This window comes from Raphanus sativus, chromosome 2, assembly GCF_000801105.2.
Source record: "Raphanus sativus cultivar WK10039 chromosome 2, ASM80110v3, whole genome shotgun sequence".
In the NCBI taxonomy this organism is placed as follows: Eukaryota; Viridiplantae; Streptophyta; class Magnoliopsida; order Brassicales; family Brassicaceae; genus Raphanus; species Raphanus sativus.
This window is the reverse complement of record NC_079512.1, coordinates 12858453-12874837: the sequence shown is the minus strand read 5'-3', so window position 1 is coordinate 12874837 and position 16385 is coordinate 12858453. Positions and strand designations below refer to the sequence as shown.

The window sequence follows — 16385 nt, the reverse complement described above, 5'->3', positions numbered from 1 at the left end:
GTTGAGTAAGCATTTGAATTAAAGACTTTATAATGTAGGTACATGTGAAAAGTATTTTTGCGGGAGTACAAGGATGTTTGTCCCCATCTTCCCCCCCCCTTTTTGGTGAGGGGGATAGCTGAACTCGTCGGGTTGCGACGAGCTGCCTACGTACCTCTTGCGAGGATCAAGCCATCTCGTAGTTCTGTTTCTATCGCGGTTGCTATTACTCCACGATTTCCGGCGCCTTGACTGTTTCAGCTAAGTCGGTGGTCGCGTTGGGAGTTAGGTCATCCGTTCTTTCGGCGATGGACTCGAGGATTTTCCGCTATCCTGAGTTGTGGCCTGTTCGGACAAATCCGAGCTGTTCTTTGCTGAGTTCTCGGAGATACTCAGATGCTTCTTAGTTCGCTTCGGGTTAGCTACTGGGGCGTTCCGATTGCTGCGCAATTTATGTTCGGCCAGGAAGCAGAGTCGCGACTGTTTTTGGCTTCCCCAGATTACCGCTGTTCCAGTCGGTGTTGGAAACTTGACGCTGAGATGGTAAGTGGACGGGACTGCCTTCATGGCGTTTATCCAAGGAGTTCCCATTATGGCGTTATAGATAGCCGGGTTATCCACTACCGCGAATTCGACGATCTTCGTGACTTCTTTAGCCATGACCGGGAGTCTGATTTTTCCGAGGGTCATGGACGTGACGCCCGAGAATCCAGTCAACGGTCTTGGTTCTGGGATGACTTCTCCGAGGGGTATGTTCATCCTCTGCAGAGTGTCGCGGAACATGATGTTGACCGTGCTTCCTGTGTCGATGAGGATGCGGCCGACTTCGAGATCCTGAATCACCAAGTCGATGACCAGGGATCGTAGTGGGGTTTATCGAGTCCGGCCGTATCCTGTTCCTCGAAGATGATTGCGTGATTGGGAACGTCGTCCTCTGGACACCATCCGGGGCTTGTTTCGGCCCTCCGTCCGTAGGCTTTGATCGACGAAACGGAGTCCTGGTAAAAATGCGATCCTCCGATGATCATGTTGATCCTTTGGCGGTTGTTGTTGTTTCCTTCGCCGTCTTGTCTCCGTCCGCGTTTTTCGCCCGATTGAGTTCCAGGAGCGTTATTCTCGGGATTGGCTCCGTCGGTCTTCGGCGGACGGTCAGAATCTAGGAGCAGGTCTTTCACGCTCCTGACCGTTGCTAGTTCGCCGGCAAGCAGCTTCGTAATGAGTCTAGCGCCGAGGACTTTGCAGTTGGCGGTGGAGTGACCTCTCGTCTGATGGAACTCGCAGCTGGAATTGTCCTTGTACGAGTTCCGCGTCCAAGTGTTTCCGGCGGTCCTTCCTTGTTCGGAATTGACGGCGTAGTTATGTTCGCCTTGGACGTCTTCCCCTTCGTGATGGACGTACTTGTCGTTACGAGAGGTTTTCTTCTTGCCGGACGCTTTCTGCGGTCCATGCTTTTGCGCTAGGACTTTCATCTCTTCTTCCATGATGATGAAATCCGTCGCCTTGTGGAGAGTGTCCTGGATGGTGCGTGGCCTCTCCAAAGAAATCCACTTTCGGAATTTCGATTTGTACCAGAGGTTTTTTCTCAGGGCGTCGATGGCGACTCTGTCGCTGAGGCCTGTTACCCTGGACATCACGAGTTTGAACCTCCTTATGTAGTCGCGGAGCGGTTCATCTTCCTTTTGAATTAGACTCCAAAGGTCTACGTCGGAAGTTTCCCTGTCCATGAACATGGAGAATTGCTTCAGAAAAGCTGAAGCAAGCTGGCGGAAACTTCCGATGGAGTTTCTTTTCAAGTGTGAGAACCACTCGAGCGCAGCACCTCTGAGGTTCTCGACGAATAGGAGACAGCAGCCGACGTCCTTTTCCCGCTCCGGAAGTTTAGACCTCGCCATCGCAATCTGGAAGGACTGCAGATGTGCCTTCGGATCTGTGGTTCCGTCGTAGGTGGGAAGCTTTATTTTCCCGGGATCTGAGACTCGTGCGTCTGTGATTCGAGAGGTGAACGGAGTCTTTCTCGATTCCTCGAGGAGCAGGTCGATCTCGGGGGCAGTGCTGGTTGCGTGGTGAATCTGCGATTTTACCGCTTTCACCTCGGCTGCAGTTTTTGCGATGTACTCGCGCAAATCATGGATCTCGTTGGCGCCGTTCGCGCTCCTTTGTCTACGTTGGCTGCGATAGGTCCGAGTCTGGTCTTCAGCCAACCTCTCTTGCTCTGACCAGTAGAGGTCTTCTTCCTCTTCTGTCATGGGTTTTTCGAAGGCTGCCGCCAGTCGAGCTGACTGACTTCGGGTCCTTCTGTGGTGGATGTCGGCGTCTTCGTCGGACGGATCCGATTGATCGCTGATATCCAGATTGATTCTTTCGACGTCGTCTCCTTCGTTTTCCCTTGCGGGAGGTGGGAGGTTATCCGTCGTTTTCTTCTGCCCCGCCGGAGTGGTATCGTCAGGGATGAGTTCCGGGGATTTTCTCGGGGCATCTTTTTCTTGGTCTCCGGCAGTTCCGAAGTCGAGCCTCCTGACACGCCTCACCTTGGTGGATCCGCGCGGGAGTTTGCTTTTCGCTGTTAAGGTATTGACCTGTTTAGCGAGTGAAGCCATTAGTTTCTCTTGTTCTTCCGACCGTTTCTGGGCGGTGGCGAACAGTTCCTTCACCTGGTCCAGCATCGCGGTGTTTGCCTCGGCAGTGACCGTCGATACGTTTCCGGCAGGAGTCTTCTCAGCGTTGGCATCGGCGGCTGGTCCGTCGTGCGTTTGCTTATCTTTTTCCGCGTTAGCAGACATGCTTAACTGGGCGTGCGTAGTTGCGAGAAAGATAAATCCGTGTATCCCCCTCCTTCTAGCGCCAAACTGTGGGAACCGAAATTCGCACTGTCGATTTTAGTTAAGTTTAAACGTAGGAAAACTAAGTTGACCTAGTTTTCCCCGAGGATCCCGGCTATCTGCTGGGCCACGCACGACAAAGTTAATACGAGTTTAGTTTGGGAATAAATGCGTAAAATAAAGAGAGCAAAAGAAAGAATCTTATTTCCGAATTCGCGGAGAGCGTTTGAACAACAGGTCGAGATCTTGGCCGCAAGAGCTGTCGATCATCACTAGTCTCAAAACCTAGATCTAACCTAGTTGAGTCGCAGCTCGCTAAAAAGGAAATAAAAGCCTAAGTTCTAAGTTGCTCTAGAGTGGTTTCTTTCTTCTGATTTCGGATCCCCCTTCCTCGGCTCCTAGCCTTGCTAATATACTCCCATATGACGGTCTATTCTTGATGGGCTGAGTCTGCCGCGAGCTGGGCTTTTTCCATTTTCGTCGTCCTCCGTGTTTATCGGGAAAGTTGACATTTATCCTTTCCGAAATTTGACATTTATCCTTTCGGAAGATAATTGTAAACCGTCGTATCTATCTTTTAGAAAATCGTAAATGGGCCGTCCGATCGGGTTTGGTCCCTTTTGGGCCGTCTTCCGAACTTCCGTTGTTTTCTACGATTTCTTTGAAATAATGCTCCTACTTGGATGTCGAGTCTTTCGGAAGATCTTCGATCCATTGCTGAGGTGAATGGTGCTTTAAGATAACCATCACCGTTTTATATAAAGTCTTTCTGTCCGTTCACGTCTTGCGGGTTCTCCGAAATATTGGAGCAGGAAAAGAAGTTTTTTTTTGCGGGATCTCGGAAAGTCGCGATACACGGATTTCTGGCGACCCGGGGCCTAGAACTTACGCACGAAGACTAGCCGTCCGACGACCCGAGCCAGCACAGGGCTAGCCGCCCGGCGACCACGGCCGGCACGAGCGCTAGCCGCCGGCGGCCACGGCCAGCACCGGCGCTAGCCGCCGGCGGCCACGGCCGGCACGGGCGCTAGCCGCCGGCGGCCACGGCCGGCACGGGCGCTAGCCGCCGCCGGCCACGGCCAGCACCGGCGCTAGCCGGCGGCGGCCACGGCCAGCACGGGGGCTAGCCGCCCGGCGGCCACGGCCAGCACGGGCGCTGGACGCCGGCGGCCACGGCCAGCACGGGGGCTAGCCGCCCGGCGGCCACGGCCAGCACGGGCGCTAGCCGCCGGCGGCTACGGCCAGCACGGGGGCTAGCCGCCGGCGGCTACGGCCAGCACGGGGGCTAGCCGCCCGGCGGCCACAGCTGCGATCCTAGTCGGCTGCTCGGTTCCTTCGGCTTGTGCGTGTTTTTGCGTTCTTTTTAGTTTTCCGTAGGTTTTTCCTCGGCTAGAAAACGTTTCTAGCCGTTGATTTCGAGATGATTAATCTCGAACTTAATATTTTTCCAAGGTTTGTCGATTAACAATTAGTCTCTCGAGGTTGCTCTAACATCTTTCATGTTTTTCCGAGACTTTCGGACATCGATTTCCTCTTGAACGATTTTGATCCCAACATCCATTCTGCTCGCTGTAGACATAATCAAGAATCTGGTTGATACTAGTCATTATTCCTTTCTCATGATCTTCAGTCATCTTCTCAATCATGTAGTCAAACCTTTTACTGCGAATTGCTACAGCTTCACTGAAAAATTATCTAAGAAGGCGCTTTTGATGTCTTCCCAACAGGTTAGAGATCTTGGCTGCAACTTACTGAACCAGCTAAAAGCATCTCCAGATAAAAAATAGGGGAAGATCTTGCACATAATGTGCTCTATAGGTACCTCATTCTGCGGGCTTGCTGATGAGAAGGCTGATGAGGCTAACTCCTCGAGTGTCTTGATAAGATCTTTGGGATTTTCAAAAGGAAGACCTTTGAAAGGGTCCTCGCTTCCCAAATCATACCATTGGCTTGTCAAAGCAAAGTCGTTTATCTCAACAACATCAATCACATCAGGGATTAAATCACCGTCTGCATTAATCAATTGTCCTCTATGGTTGCAAGGGCGACCTTCTTCGTCTCGCCAGATACCTCTCTTATCAATCTTAAGTATGAGCGCTTTGACCTCATGTGTCTTTCCGCAAGTGGTGTCGGTCGACTCTTGATGAACAAAATTTTTTGGCGTCGGATGAACAGTGTCCGGATGAACAGTACCCGAATGAACAGTGTCGTGGTGAACAGTGTTTTGATGAACAATATCGTGATGAACAGTACCGCGATGAACAGTGTTTCGGTGAACAGTGCTGAAGTGAACAGTATCGATCGACACGGGATGAACAGTGTCGATCGACGTCAGATGAACAGTATCACGATGAACAGTATCGATCGACACGGAATGAATAGTGTCGATCGATTTCGGATGAACAGTGTTCGGATGAACAGTGTTTTCGTGAACAGTATTCCGATGAATCGTACCGGGATGAACAGTAATCGGATGAATAGTAATCGGATGAATAGTACCTGGATGAACAGTACCCGCATGAATAGTACCACGATGAACAGTACCTCGGTGAACATTATCCATGTGAACAGTGTTCGCGTGAACAGTGTCGTTTGACGATTTGTGTACTCTGTCGATCACCGGTTCTTGCATGGTGTCGATCGATTCGTGATGGACGATGTCGATCGATTTGTGGTGTATGCTATCGATCGATGCTGCTTGGAGGGTGTCGATCGTTACATCCCTCGTAGACTTACGGATCGTGCATAAACCAGCAGGTTGCTTCTTTGAATAAGCTAAAAATCCTTTCTTCATTGTTGCTTCTGGTATGTACCTGAAACAGAAGAAAAAATTTTATGAGATTTTTGAACAATTATAAAACCTAAACAAAATCTAACTAAACAAGATCTAATGGCGATCGAAGCTCCCCGGCAACGGCGCCAAATTTGATATCACTCAAATTACCCTAAGGAGTGAATTACTCTCATCAAAAGAGGTCAAGTTCTAATACTTAGGGATCGAATCCACAAGGAGCTAAGGCACACACTAGATCTAATAATTATGATTAAGGTAGGCTAACAGTAAATAAATTATAAAGCAGTAAATGAATATGGTAAAGCAGTAAATAAAACAGTAAACAAGATGAACAATATAATTGTTCAGCTTGGCAAGGAGCTGTTTGATGGAAGGATGGTAGCTAGATCTAGGGCTTCTATTCAGGAATGGATATTATAATCTCTATAAATGCTTTAATAAGTTGCTTGCATGATACTATAGATCTCAGCCGCTTAACATATGTGAATGAATCACTGGTTAAAATATCTAGATCTCTGGCCACACCTTTCGCATGATGACACAGAAAAAGAGTCGGTCGATATCCTTTTGAGATATAGAGCGATACACCTTTCGCGGCGCCGATTGATTCACCTGTCGGGATATCGATCGACGGCTTCTAGATCTGCCTAGGCGCGAGCTGAATATGACCACAAGGTCTCAAGGAGGAACTGTCGTTCTTCTCAACGGGAGACAGGCATCGCTCAAATGGATAATTCAAGATAATCTAAGATCCTAGTGATCTATGTTCTAGTTAGCTAATCTAGAACAAGCATAGAGTTCAATCCATTTGATGAATATCACAACTTAGGAAGTATAGTTTGGGGCTAATCCCACAAACCTATCTGAACCTTAGATCTAACAGGTGGATCTATTCAGACATGAAGTTTGTCACAGAAATCATAGATAAATAAATAGAAATGCAATAGATAAATAAAACCAAAACCAAAAGAGTTCCAGGAGGACTCTCAAGGAGTTCCTCCCTTCTCTCCTAAGAGAAACAATGAAAATAAGATAGCGTAGAAAGCGTCTAAAGCGTAGCCGTCAACATGGCTTAGAATTAACATAAATAGGGTTTCTAGTCGTCAAGGGTATTTTGGTAACTTTGTGGTGACTCCTGGGCTTCAGTCGGTCATGAATTATACTCAGCCCACGTTCTGATGTCCCTGTCAATCGACATGCAGTGTGCTGTGTCGATCGACATACAATCCTCTTCTCGACAGCCTTCTCTCGCGAGGCAGACTGACCACTATTCAGTAAAACGGGCATAACTTCCGATCTAACCGTTGGATTGATCTCAAACCGGTGGCATTGGAAAGCTAACTCAAAGCTCTATCTTGTGTCAAAAGATTAGATAAATCAAACAGTGGACAGGTCTCCATTGAGAGCTAAACATCTGAAGCATCTGTGCAGTCCTGCACTGCGAAAGACTCCAAAAGGCACCAAAATCACCATATATCTCCAAATCGTCCCTGAACCTGTAAATACTCTAAATAGACTCCAATACATAATAAATAGTATATAAAACACTTATATACCATGGGTAAAAATGGGTGAAATCCATGGTATATCAAACACCTTTTCCAGCGGGTGAACCTCCCGATGTATCTTTGCTACCAGTTTCTCTTCCATGTCGTACTGATGAAAGGACAGTGTTTGGAGAAGGAGAATGTTGTCTTGTTGATCCTGGTGTGTTTTCAAAGACAACTTTCCGAGCAGGCCATGATATAAAAGAGTTTAAACAGTCGTCAAGGTATGCAAGATCCATCGTAGGCCTCCATAAATATGTTCCCTCGTGAAGCACAACATCCAGAAATACTTTAACAGCTTTAGGTCCGAGAGGAATGCCATTAACCAGTGCCTTTGGTTCTTGTGTCTGCCAACGCCCTTCACCGACAACTACACTATCATCAGACAAATCCAGTATTTTGCATTTGTTGAGAGAATTTGCTCTCGAACCCTGTCAAAAATATTCAGATATTAAACTCATCATAGACGAAATCTTGACCTTAATTACTATGTGAATGCAAGAGAAATAGTATTTACCAGTGGTGCAATGTCTTCTGATCCAAGGCCCATACCTAGTTCGACACATTTATTCTTCGGCCATGCAATGATTTGACCAACGGCTTCCTTAATTGTGCACATGTTACTCGCAGGTCTCCAGAGGAATGCTTCCGGTTTAGTAGCAGTTTCAACTAAGACATTTGCATCCTTAGGTCCTAGGCGACTGTCATTCACTATGTCATCTGGGTCAGAAGCAAGGATACGGCCCTCAGCAACGTTCCCATCTTCATCAGCCCAATCAATCAGAAGACATTTCTTTTGTAATCTCTTGTTCACACTCTGTCAAGTGGTCAAGAGTAAAAATCCTAGTGTAAAATAAATTAAAAAACCATTGATCTCATATATATATGACTTACTTTTGCAGCAGAGTTTTCCCCCACTTCATTGTCTTCTCTCTGTAACATAAATCCATTCCAAAGCTTAAAATTATTGCATAACTACTTATCTTTATGAATTCTACAAGATGTATCTAACCTGGCTTTTCACTTTCGCAAGTTCAGACCGTAACTCGTTTACCTTTTGCATAAGCTGAATTTGCTTCTCTTGCATCTCAGAGATAAACTTGTGGTTAACATTGAAGCAAGCTAATTTCGTCTTACTAATATTTCGCCCCATTGCTCTCATTCGAACAGGATTATCAGATCCTAAGACCTGGATGAGTGTATCTTCATCTACATTTTTAGCAGTCTGATTAGCACCATTAACTATTTCAGCTGCGTTTTGCTATAGAGAACATTAACAAAAAGATCAGGGAAATTATTATTTTGTTTTTATAGGATCAGAAAATGGGTTAAACTCACAATCTTCTCAGCGGCATTTGTGTTGACTGGTGTTCGATCTTTCCTTGTACGTGACTTCACCCAGACTTTAAGTCTTGACACTTCAGACGGGTCTTCAGAACTATTTTTCTATGGCAAAATAATATGTCAACAGACTTGTCTAATTAATATGTAGAATGCCAAAAAAATATGTAGTATGTTTAATTACCATCTCTTCTGCTAGTCTAACCATTCCCTTCCGACTACACGTGTGAGGAATCTGTTTGCGTCTCCTATCCTTGTCGCTATCACTCAGAACCTATCAAATGGTTGACAATATGGTAATCAAATGTGTAATCAAATGCATGTTTAGAGAACATTCTTAGGCCTTAGTTGAATTGCATACCTTGAATTCTTTGCTAGTTTTCAGTTTAACAAATTTGCGCCACTCAATAGGAGGAACATTCTTAGGCCTCAGCTCAATCCTCTGTTGGTTGATTGATTAATTTGTGTAACTAGGCATGACTTGGATGCTCTCCATAATCCTCCCATCTGCTTTAGAACTGAAACCCTTTGGTAGTCCTCATCAACCTCAAACCTTGCCTGCACTCACATAGTAAGCAAATAATTAAGCTTTATTCTGTGAAAGGCTAGATAGATACGTGTTCACATTATCAAGAAAATGTTACCTGGACTGATTTCCAGAGCACTGTCCTCACTTCTTCAGTGAGATGTTTCCAACTTTCTAAAGTAACAGGCACGTGCTCCCAAACCAATGGACTTAAATATGAAGACAACTTGACTGATCCAGGACCATATGCTTCTCCCATGAATGTGAAATCCACATGAACTCTGCTATTTGGATCTTTAGCTAGGTCTCTCATCATTGTTGGTCCACGCTTTCTCTTACGAGAACTTGAAGCTATTGGTTCCTCAGTATGTTCGATCTCACCTTGAGGCACATCAGCATCATGCTCTGCTTCTAGCACATCAGCAGCTTTCTCTTGTTCCAATACATGTTCCTCGGATTGCTCTTGTTCAGATTCATGTCCATCGGTATGCTCTTGTTGAGTTTCATGTTCCTTAGATTGATCTTGTTCCTCTACATGGGCTGGAGCTTGGTCTTGTTCCCCGACTTATTCCTCGTCTTGTTCCTCTACATGGGCTGGAGCTTGGTCTTGTTCCCGGCTTTTACAGTACACACGAACTCAACCTCGTCATCTTTTTTCTTCTTCTTGATTGTTGGTTTCCTTCCGCGTTTGCTGCCCTTTGGACGCCCCACCTCAATTTACCTGAAACAAAATATTAAAATTCATGAGTTCACTCTTTACATAAACAGAAACCATACAAGACACACCAACAAAGACACAAGGACCAAGCAAACAGACCACAAACCAACAACGACTCAATGACCAAGCAAACATGACACACACGAACAATAAGGATACATGTTACACATAAATGCCTTCAGCATAACTTCTGGCATTCTCAGCTTCATCAATCTCAGCAATCATGTCTATATTTGATGGCAATGGTCCAGTGTCTGCAGTTCCCTCTTGAGTCTCTTCCTTACTGTATCTTCTGGAAGGACCTCTCGTGACTATATACCAATTCGAAGACTCATCTTCCCTAGAGTAGAAGACTTGCTTCGCTTGAGATGCTAGTATGTACGGGTCACTTGTAAAGGAGGCTTGACTATGATTCATGTTAACTAGTGTAAAACCATCTTTAATCTTCACTCCATTACCCTTTACGGCCCATTGACACCGGAACAGAGGAACATAGACGATGTTATAGTCCACCAAAATGATGTCAGTTACTCTGCCGTAGTAGGAAACCAAATCAACGACCTGTGATGTATCTTTGACACTTGATCTACAAACTGCTGTTGCCTCGTAATAGACCCCACTGTTTTGACTCTTCCTATCAACATATATAGTGTGAAATCTCTGCCCATTAAGTATGAATCATGTATATGACCTTGCAGTACATCTTGGGCCATAAGCTATCCACTTAAGTGTTTCATCATGTGCTGTAGAATCAAGAGGCTCCTGATAAATTAAAAACAAGTCAAACACCAATACAGTAAATTAAGAACAAGAATCTTCAGTATAAATCAGTACCTGTTCTTTTAGCCAAATTGCAAAATTCTTTGTATGCATACTCCATAAGGTTGATGCATCTCGACGGCATCTTCCATCACTGTTTTGCAAATGTTGTAGATGTTCACTTCAATATTGAAAACAAAAAAATGTTAGTTACTGTCAACGAATTAATGAAAGAGTAAAATATTGTACTTACTCTACATAAGGTTTGACGAAAGCCATGTTTTGGATGATAGCAAGATGAGCAATCTTTTTTTCTGTTTCACTGAGAATAACTGAAGTGCCTCCGGATATTGGACGACCCTCTAAGACATAATTGTTCTTGAACTCCATGTTTCTATCTACTTTCTGTTGGACATTTGTAGTCTTCTTCAAAAATTCATTACAAAACCTGATACATTCCTCAGCTAGATAGCACTCAGCAATGCATCCCTCTGGTCTTGCAGGATTCCTTACAAAGTCTTTAAGGACTTTCATATACCTGAAACAAGTGACAAAATTCAGAGCAGATAGAAACTCAATTCAAAAGAAAGTTATTTGTTAAAATTAGTCATATCTATCATACCTTTCAAATGGGTACATCCATCTAAAATGTACTGGTCTACCAAGCCGGGCTTCTCTTCCAAGATGGACAGTCAAATGGAGCATAATATCAAAGAAGCTTGGAGGAAAGAATCTTTCGAACAAGCACAGAGTCTCAACAATCTCAGCTTCCATGACCAAAAGCTTCTCCTTATCAATCACTCTCTGACACAACAGATTGAAGAATGTGCATAACCTAAACACTGCAAGCCTCGGTTCTTTTTGTAACAAACCTTTCAGTGCAATGGGCAGAAGTTGCTGCATCAACACATGGTAGTCATGTGATTTCAACCCTGTGACTTTACACTCATCTAATGAGACACCTCTTGAGATGTTAGAACAATATCCATCTGGCCCTTTGAAGTCGAATAGACGCCTGCAAAAGATCTTCTTCTCTGCCTTGGACAACGACCACGGTGCTGGAGGAAGATATGTGCGTTTACCCTGAACTATAGGGTGCAACTCTGGCCTAATACCTAGCTCCTCGAGATCTTTACGAGCTGCAAGACCATCCTTTGATTTACCACAGTGCAACAAAGTTGACACTAAACTCGCAGCCACATTTCTCTCCACATGCATAACATCTAAGTTGTGCCTCACCGGAAGTTCATACTCAACCATAAACCAAAGACAAAAAAAAATTAATCAAAAGGCAGTTGGAATAGAAAACCATTTAAGGAAAAGAGATAAGTTTCTTACCTCCCAGTAAGGTAGCTTGAAGAAGATTGACCTCTTCTTCCATCTAGATAACTCATCTTCATCTACTTCTACTTATTCTTCTTCTTCTTCTTCCTCCTCTGATTCACTCGATAAAGCCTCACTATCAGAGCCTTTATTATCAGCACACTGAACCCTTTTTCTCTTTCTTGCAGATCCTTTGAAATTTCCAAAATCATTCTTGAAATTTCTAAGGTGTTGAGAAATGTCACGCCCAGTCTGTATTCTTCCTCTTCTTCCTTGTTCAGCTTTTGCCATCAAACCATCTTTTCTTTCCCCGGAAATGATGACCTTGTGGGAGATCCTTCCTATGGCACATGTACACATGTTTTCTGCTGAACTTTAGCCACATGCTATCTGCCTTTTTCTCACATAACGGACACCCCATTTTACCCTTTACTTTGCAGCCTTCAAGATTCCCGTAACCCGGAAAATTACTGATTGTCCAGAGCAGTGCTACCTTAAGAGTAAATGTTGATCGAGTCAGAGCATCGAATGTTAACTTCCCAATGCTCCACAGGCTTTTCAGATCCTCGATGAGGGGTTCTAAGTATACATTTATACTATTACCAGGCTGCTGTGGACCAAGAATCAACAATGAGAGCATGATGTTCTTCTTCTTCATGCATATGTCAAGTGGCAAGTTGTAGTTTTACCAGTAAAACAGGCCAGAAACTGTACATCGAGTTCTTCATGTTGAATGGATTGAATCCATCTGTTGAAAGTCCAAGCCTAATGTTCCTTGCTTCAGCTGCAAACGTTGGGTATTTAGCATCCATCTGATCCCATGTCACTGAATCAACAGGGTGACGAAGCTTACCATCACTGCTTTTGTTCATAGAGTGCCACCATAAATGCTTAGCCATTTCCTCCGAACGGAATATTCTCTTCAGTCTAGGAATTATAGGAAAATAACGTAATACCTTCTGTGGGACGCCCCTCTTCTTCTCACCAGTATGCATATTTGTCTTCCATCTCGAAGCCTTACACTTTGGACACTTCTCAAGCTTCTCGAACCTCTTTCTGAACAGACAGCAGTCATTAATACATGCATGAATCTTCTCATAACCCATGTCGAAGGATTTCAAGAATTTCTTCACGTCATACAGTGATGTGTGAAGCACATTTTCCTCTGGTAACATCTCCGGCAATGTCTCTAGCAGATCATTGAAGCTCTTGTCAGACCACCCATTCTGACTCTTTAGTCGAAATAATGAAACAATTGCAGAGAGCTTACTATGGTTGACACAGCTCGGATACAGGGGTGTTTCAGCCTCAGCTAACTTTGCCAAAAACTCATCATCTTTCTTGTCGTCTCCCTCTGCAGCTTCAGATAAATCCCCCGTCTCAGCTAACTCTTCATCAAAAAGCTCAGCAGCTCTGTACAGCCCAAAGATCTCATCATTCCATTCAGTTGCTCTACTTTCACCTGCAACCTCTGAGTTCACTTCTCCATGTAGATACCAATCACTCCGCATCTTATAACCCTCCTCCATTCCCCTGGTAACTAGATGGTGAACTACAACACTTGCTGAATGATGATCAATGTTACGGCAGTCTATGCACGAGCATATAATCATATCAATCCCTCCCATAGCTGAAGCCACATCCCGGACAAACTGTGAAGCCCCTCTCTCATATCCAGGATCAACTCTTCCATTAACAATCAAAATGAAAACAAAAGAAACATGTTAGTGAGATGCACCAAATGAAAACTAAAATATATATGCTTAAGATCAGTACCTGCTTAGATGTACCCAAGCTTTGTCCATTGTACTGTGTTCGAACCTAAGTTGAAAGCTTTTTGTAACATAAATGTGATGTCAAATTGTCCTCAGAGCATATAACGATACATAAAATATCAAAAATCATCAAAATAATTCAGAGCATATAACAATACCAAACAAGAACTCAAAGCAACCAAGAACTCAAAGCAGATAAGAACTCAAAGCAAATAAGAATTCAAAGCAAATAAGAACTCAAAGTAACCAAGAACTCAAAAAGTAAAATAATAAATTAGAGATTATGTTAATCGATTTCAACTCAAAATTAGGACTTCCAATACCTTCGAGATGTACAACCAGAGCTGAATCGAAGAACTGTGGCGGCTGGGAGAAGCGGCGAGGATGGTTTGAGAGGATGGAGATTGGTTTCGAGATGGGAAATGAGGCGGATTTCGTTTAGGGTTTTCGAGATGGAGGTTGATAGAGATTGGTTCCCGAGCTAATTGGTTTCCAGATTTCTTTTTCGAGAGAGAATCAATGGGAATTTCATTTAGGGTTCAATAGAGAAAGAGGGAAAAATGAGAGAGATGAGAGGGAACCCCGATGAGAGTGAGGGAAAAGCTAATTTTCACTAAGTGTTTCGCGGAAAAGCTAATTTTAGGTTCCCACTTACTAAAACTCTATCATAGCATTTATCTAATGCTGTTCTATAATTAAAAAATATTACCCTCATCAACGACAGCAGTTCGGTAAAACGAGTTATAACAATGTGCTATGAATAGCAACTTTTTGTAGTGTATGGAGATAGAAATACAAAAAAAATTCACGCTTTTACAAAACAAAGACGGACTCAGAATAAGATTATTGGTTTGTATAATGAAGCTGGGGATTGGGTAAACTCAGAATCTGAGGTGGAGGGAGTTGCTATTAAATATTTTCAGGACTTTTTTAAGTCATCATCACCAGCAGAGTTTGATGATTTTCTCGAAGAAATTCCCACTTTGGTCACAGAGGACCAAAATGTTATGCTTCTGGATCGGGCATCAGAAGAAGAAGTGAGGAAAGCTTTAGTTATGATGCATCCAGAGAAAACTCCGGGACCAGATGGGATGACTGCACTGTTCTACCAACAGTCTTGGTCGATTATTAAGGATGATATCGTTAACATGGTTAATAATTTTATTACTTCTGGGGTTTTTGATGACATGATTAATTTAACAAATATCTATCTTATCCCCAAAACGGTCAGACCTAAATGACAGAGCTAAGACCAATTAGCCTATGTACGGTTGGGTATAAGATAATTTTAAAAGTGTTATGTCAAAGACTTAAAGGTTTACTACCAAAGTTGATTTCAGAAACACAGCCATCTTTCGTCTCTGGGAGATTAATTTCTGATAATATCCTTATTGCTCAGAAAAAGTTCCATGGGTTAAGGACTAACAATTCGTGAAAAAATTATGCCCATAAAAACAGATATGAGAAAAGCATATGATAGAGTTGAATGGTTCTTCTTACAGCGGTTACTGTTAAAAATGGGATTCTCAGGGGATTGGGTGACCCTAATGATGCAATATATATCATTGGTCAGTTATAAGGTTCTATTAAATGGGCAACCCAAAGGTTTGATTGTTCCGAACGTGGTCTAAGACAGGGAGATCCCTTATCTCCTTATCTCTTTATTTTATGTACATAGGCTCTAATTGCTAATATCAAGAAGGAAGAGAGGGAAAAACGGTTACTGGTTTGAAAATAGTGCGGGGAAGCCCAGCGATTTCACACTTATTGTTCGCAGATGATAGTTTATTTTTCTGTAAGGCTACGGTGGAAGAGTGTAATGTTATTATGAAACTGCTTCGGAATTATGAGGTGGCTTCGGGTCAACAAATAAACTTTTCCAAATCTTCAATCCAATTTGGTCATAAGGTCCCTGATGAAATGCGGCATCAGCTCCAAAACCAATTAGGAATTACTAATTTGGGAGGAATTGGTAATTATTTGGGCATCCCTGAATGTTTTGGTGGATCCAAAATCCAAGTTTTTGGTTTTTTAAGTGAGAGTGTGAATTCTAAAGTTAATATCTGGACAGTTCGATTTCTCACGAGAGGAGGTAAAGAAGTTCTGATTAAATCAGTATCATCTTCAATGCAAAATCATGTTATGTCATGTTTCCGACTTCCAAAAGGGATAACTAAGAAAATTACAAGCACATCGGCACATTTTTGGTGGGGAGGGGGAAGAAATAAAAAAGGGATTTATTGGTTTTTATGGGATAAAGTGTGCAAACATAAAGAGGATGGAGGTTTAAGTTTCAGGAATCTTCAGGATTTTAATACAGCATTGTTGACGAAACAATTATGGCGGTTAATAGATAACTCAACCTGTCTTTTTCGAGGGTATTTAAAGGCAGGTATTTTAAGAATTCAGATCCTATGGATCAACACAAATCTTACTCATCTTCTTTTGGATGGAGGAGCATTTGTTCAACTAGAACTCTGGTTAAAAAAGGCTAATCAAAAGAGTAGGAACATGACAAACTATATTCGTATGGAATGATCCATGGATCCCTGCTCCTCGCCCGAGGTTAATTAGCACTACCAAAACACAATCATCAATTCTTAAATCCTTCTCTCAAGGTTGAACATTTAATAAATCAGGATACATTCTCGTGGAATGTGGATTTGCTTAATGATTATTTCCAGCCAGAAGATGTAAAAATTATTAGAGGTCTGGCGATTAGTAGATATAAAACGACCAGACTCATATGGTTGGAGTCTCACGGAATCAGGTAAATACTCTGTTGAATCGGGATACAAAACGGA

General features: G+C 43.3%; 1 protein-coding gene across 1 annotated transcript; it reads right to left on the bottom strand.

Moving 5' to 3' along the window:
- Positions 1 to 11893: 11893 nt before the first annotated feature.
- On the bottom strand, positions 11894 to 13611 carry LOC108831196 (uncharacterized). Its single transcript, XM_057004107.1, has 4 exons — positions 13583 to 13611; positions 12496 to 13492; positions 12233 to 12416; positions 11894 to 12147 (listed from the first exon to the last, which is right to left on the bottom strand). Exons 1-4 carry the CDS (start codon positions 13609 to 13611, stop codon positions 11894 to 11896), a joined length of 1464 nt encoding a protein of 487 aa, XP_056860087.1.
- Positions 13612 to 16385: the final 2774 nt, after the last annotated feature.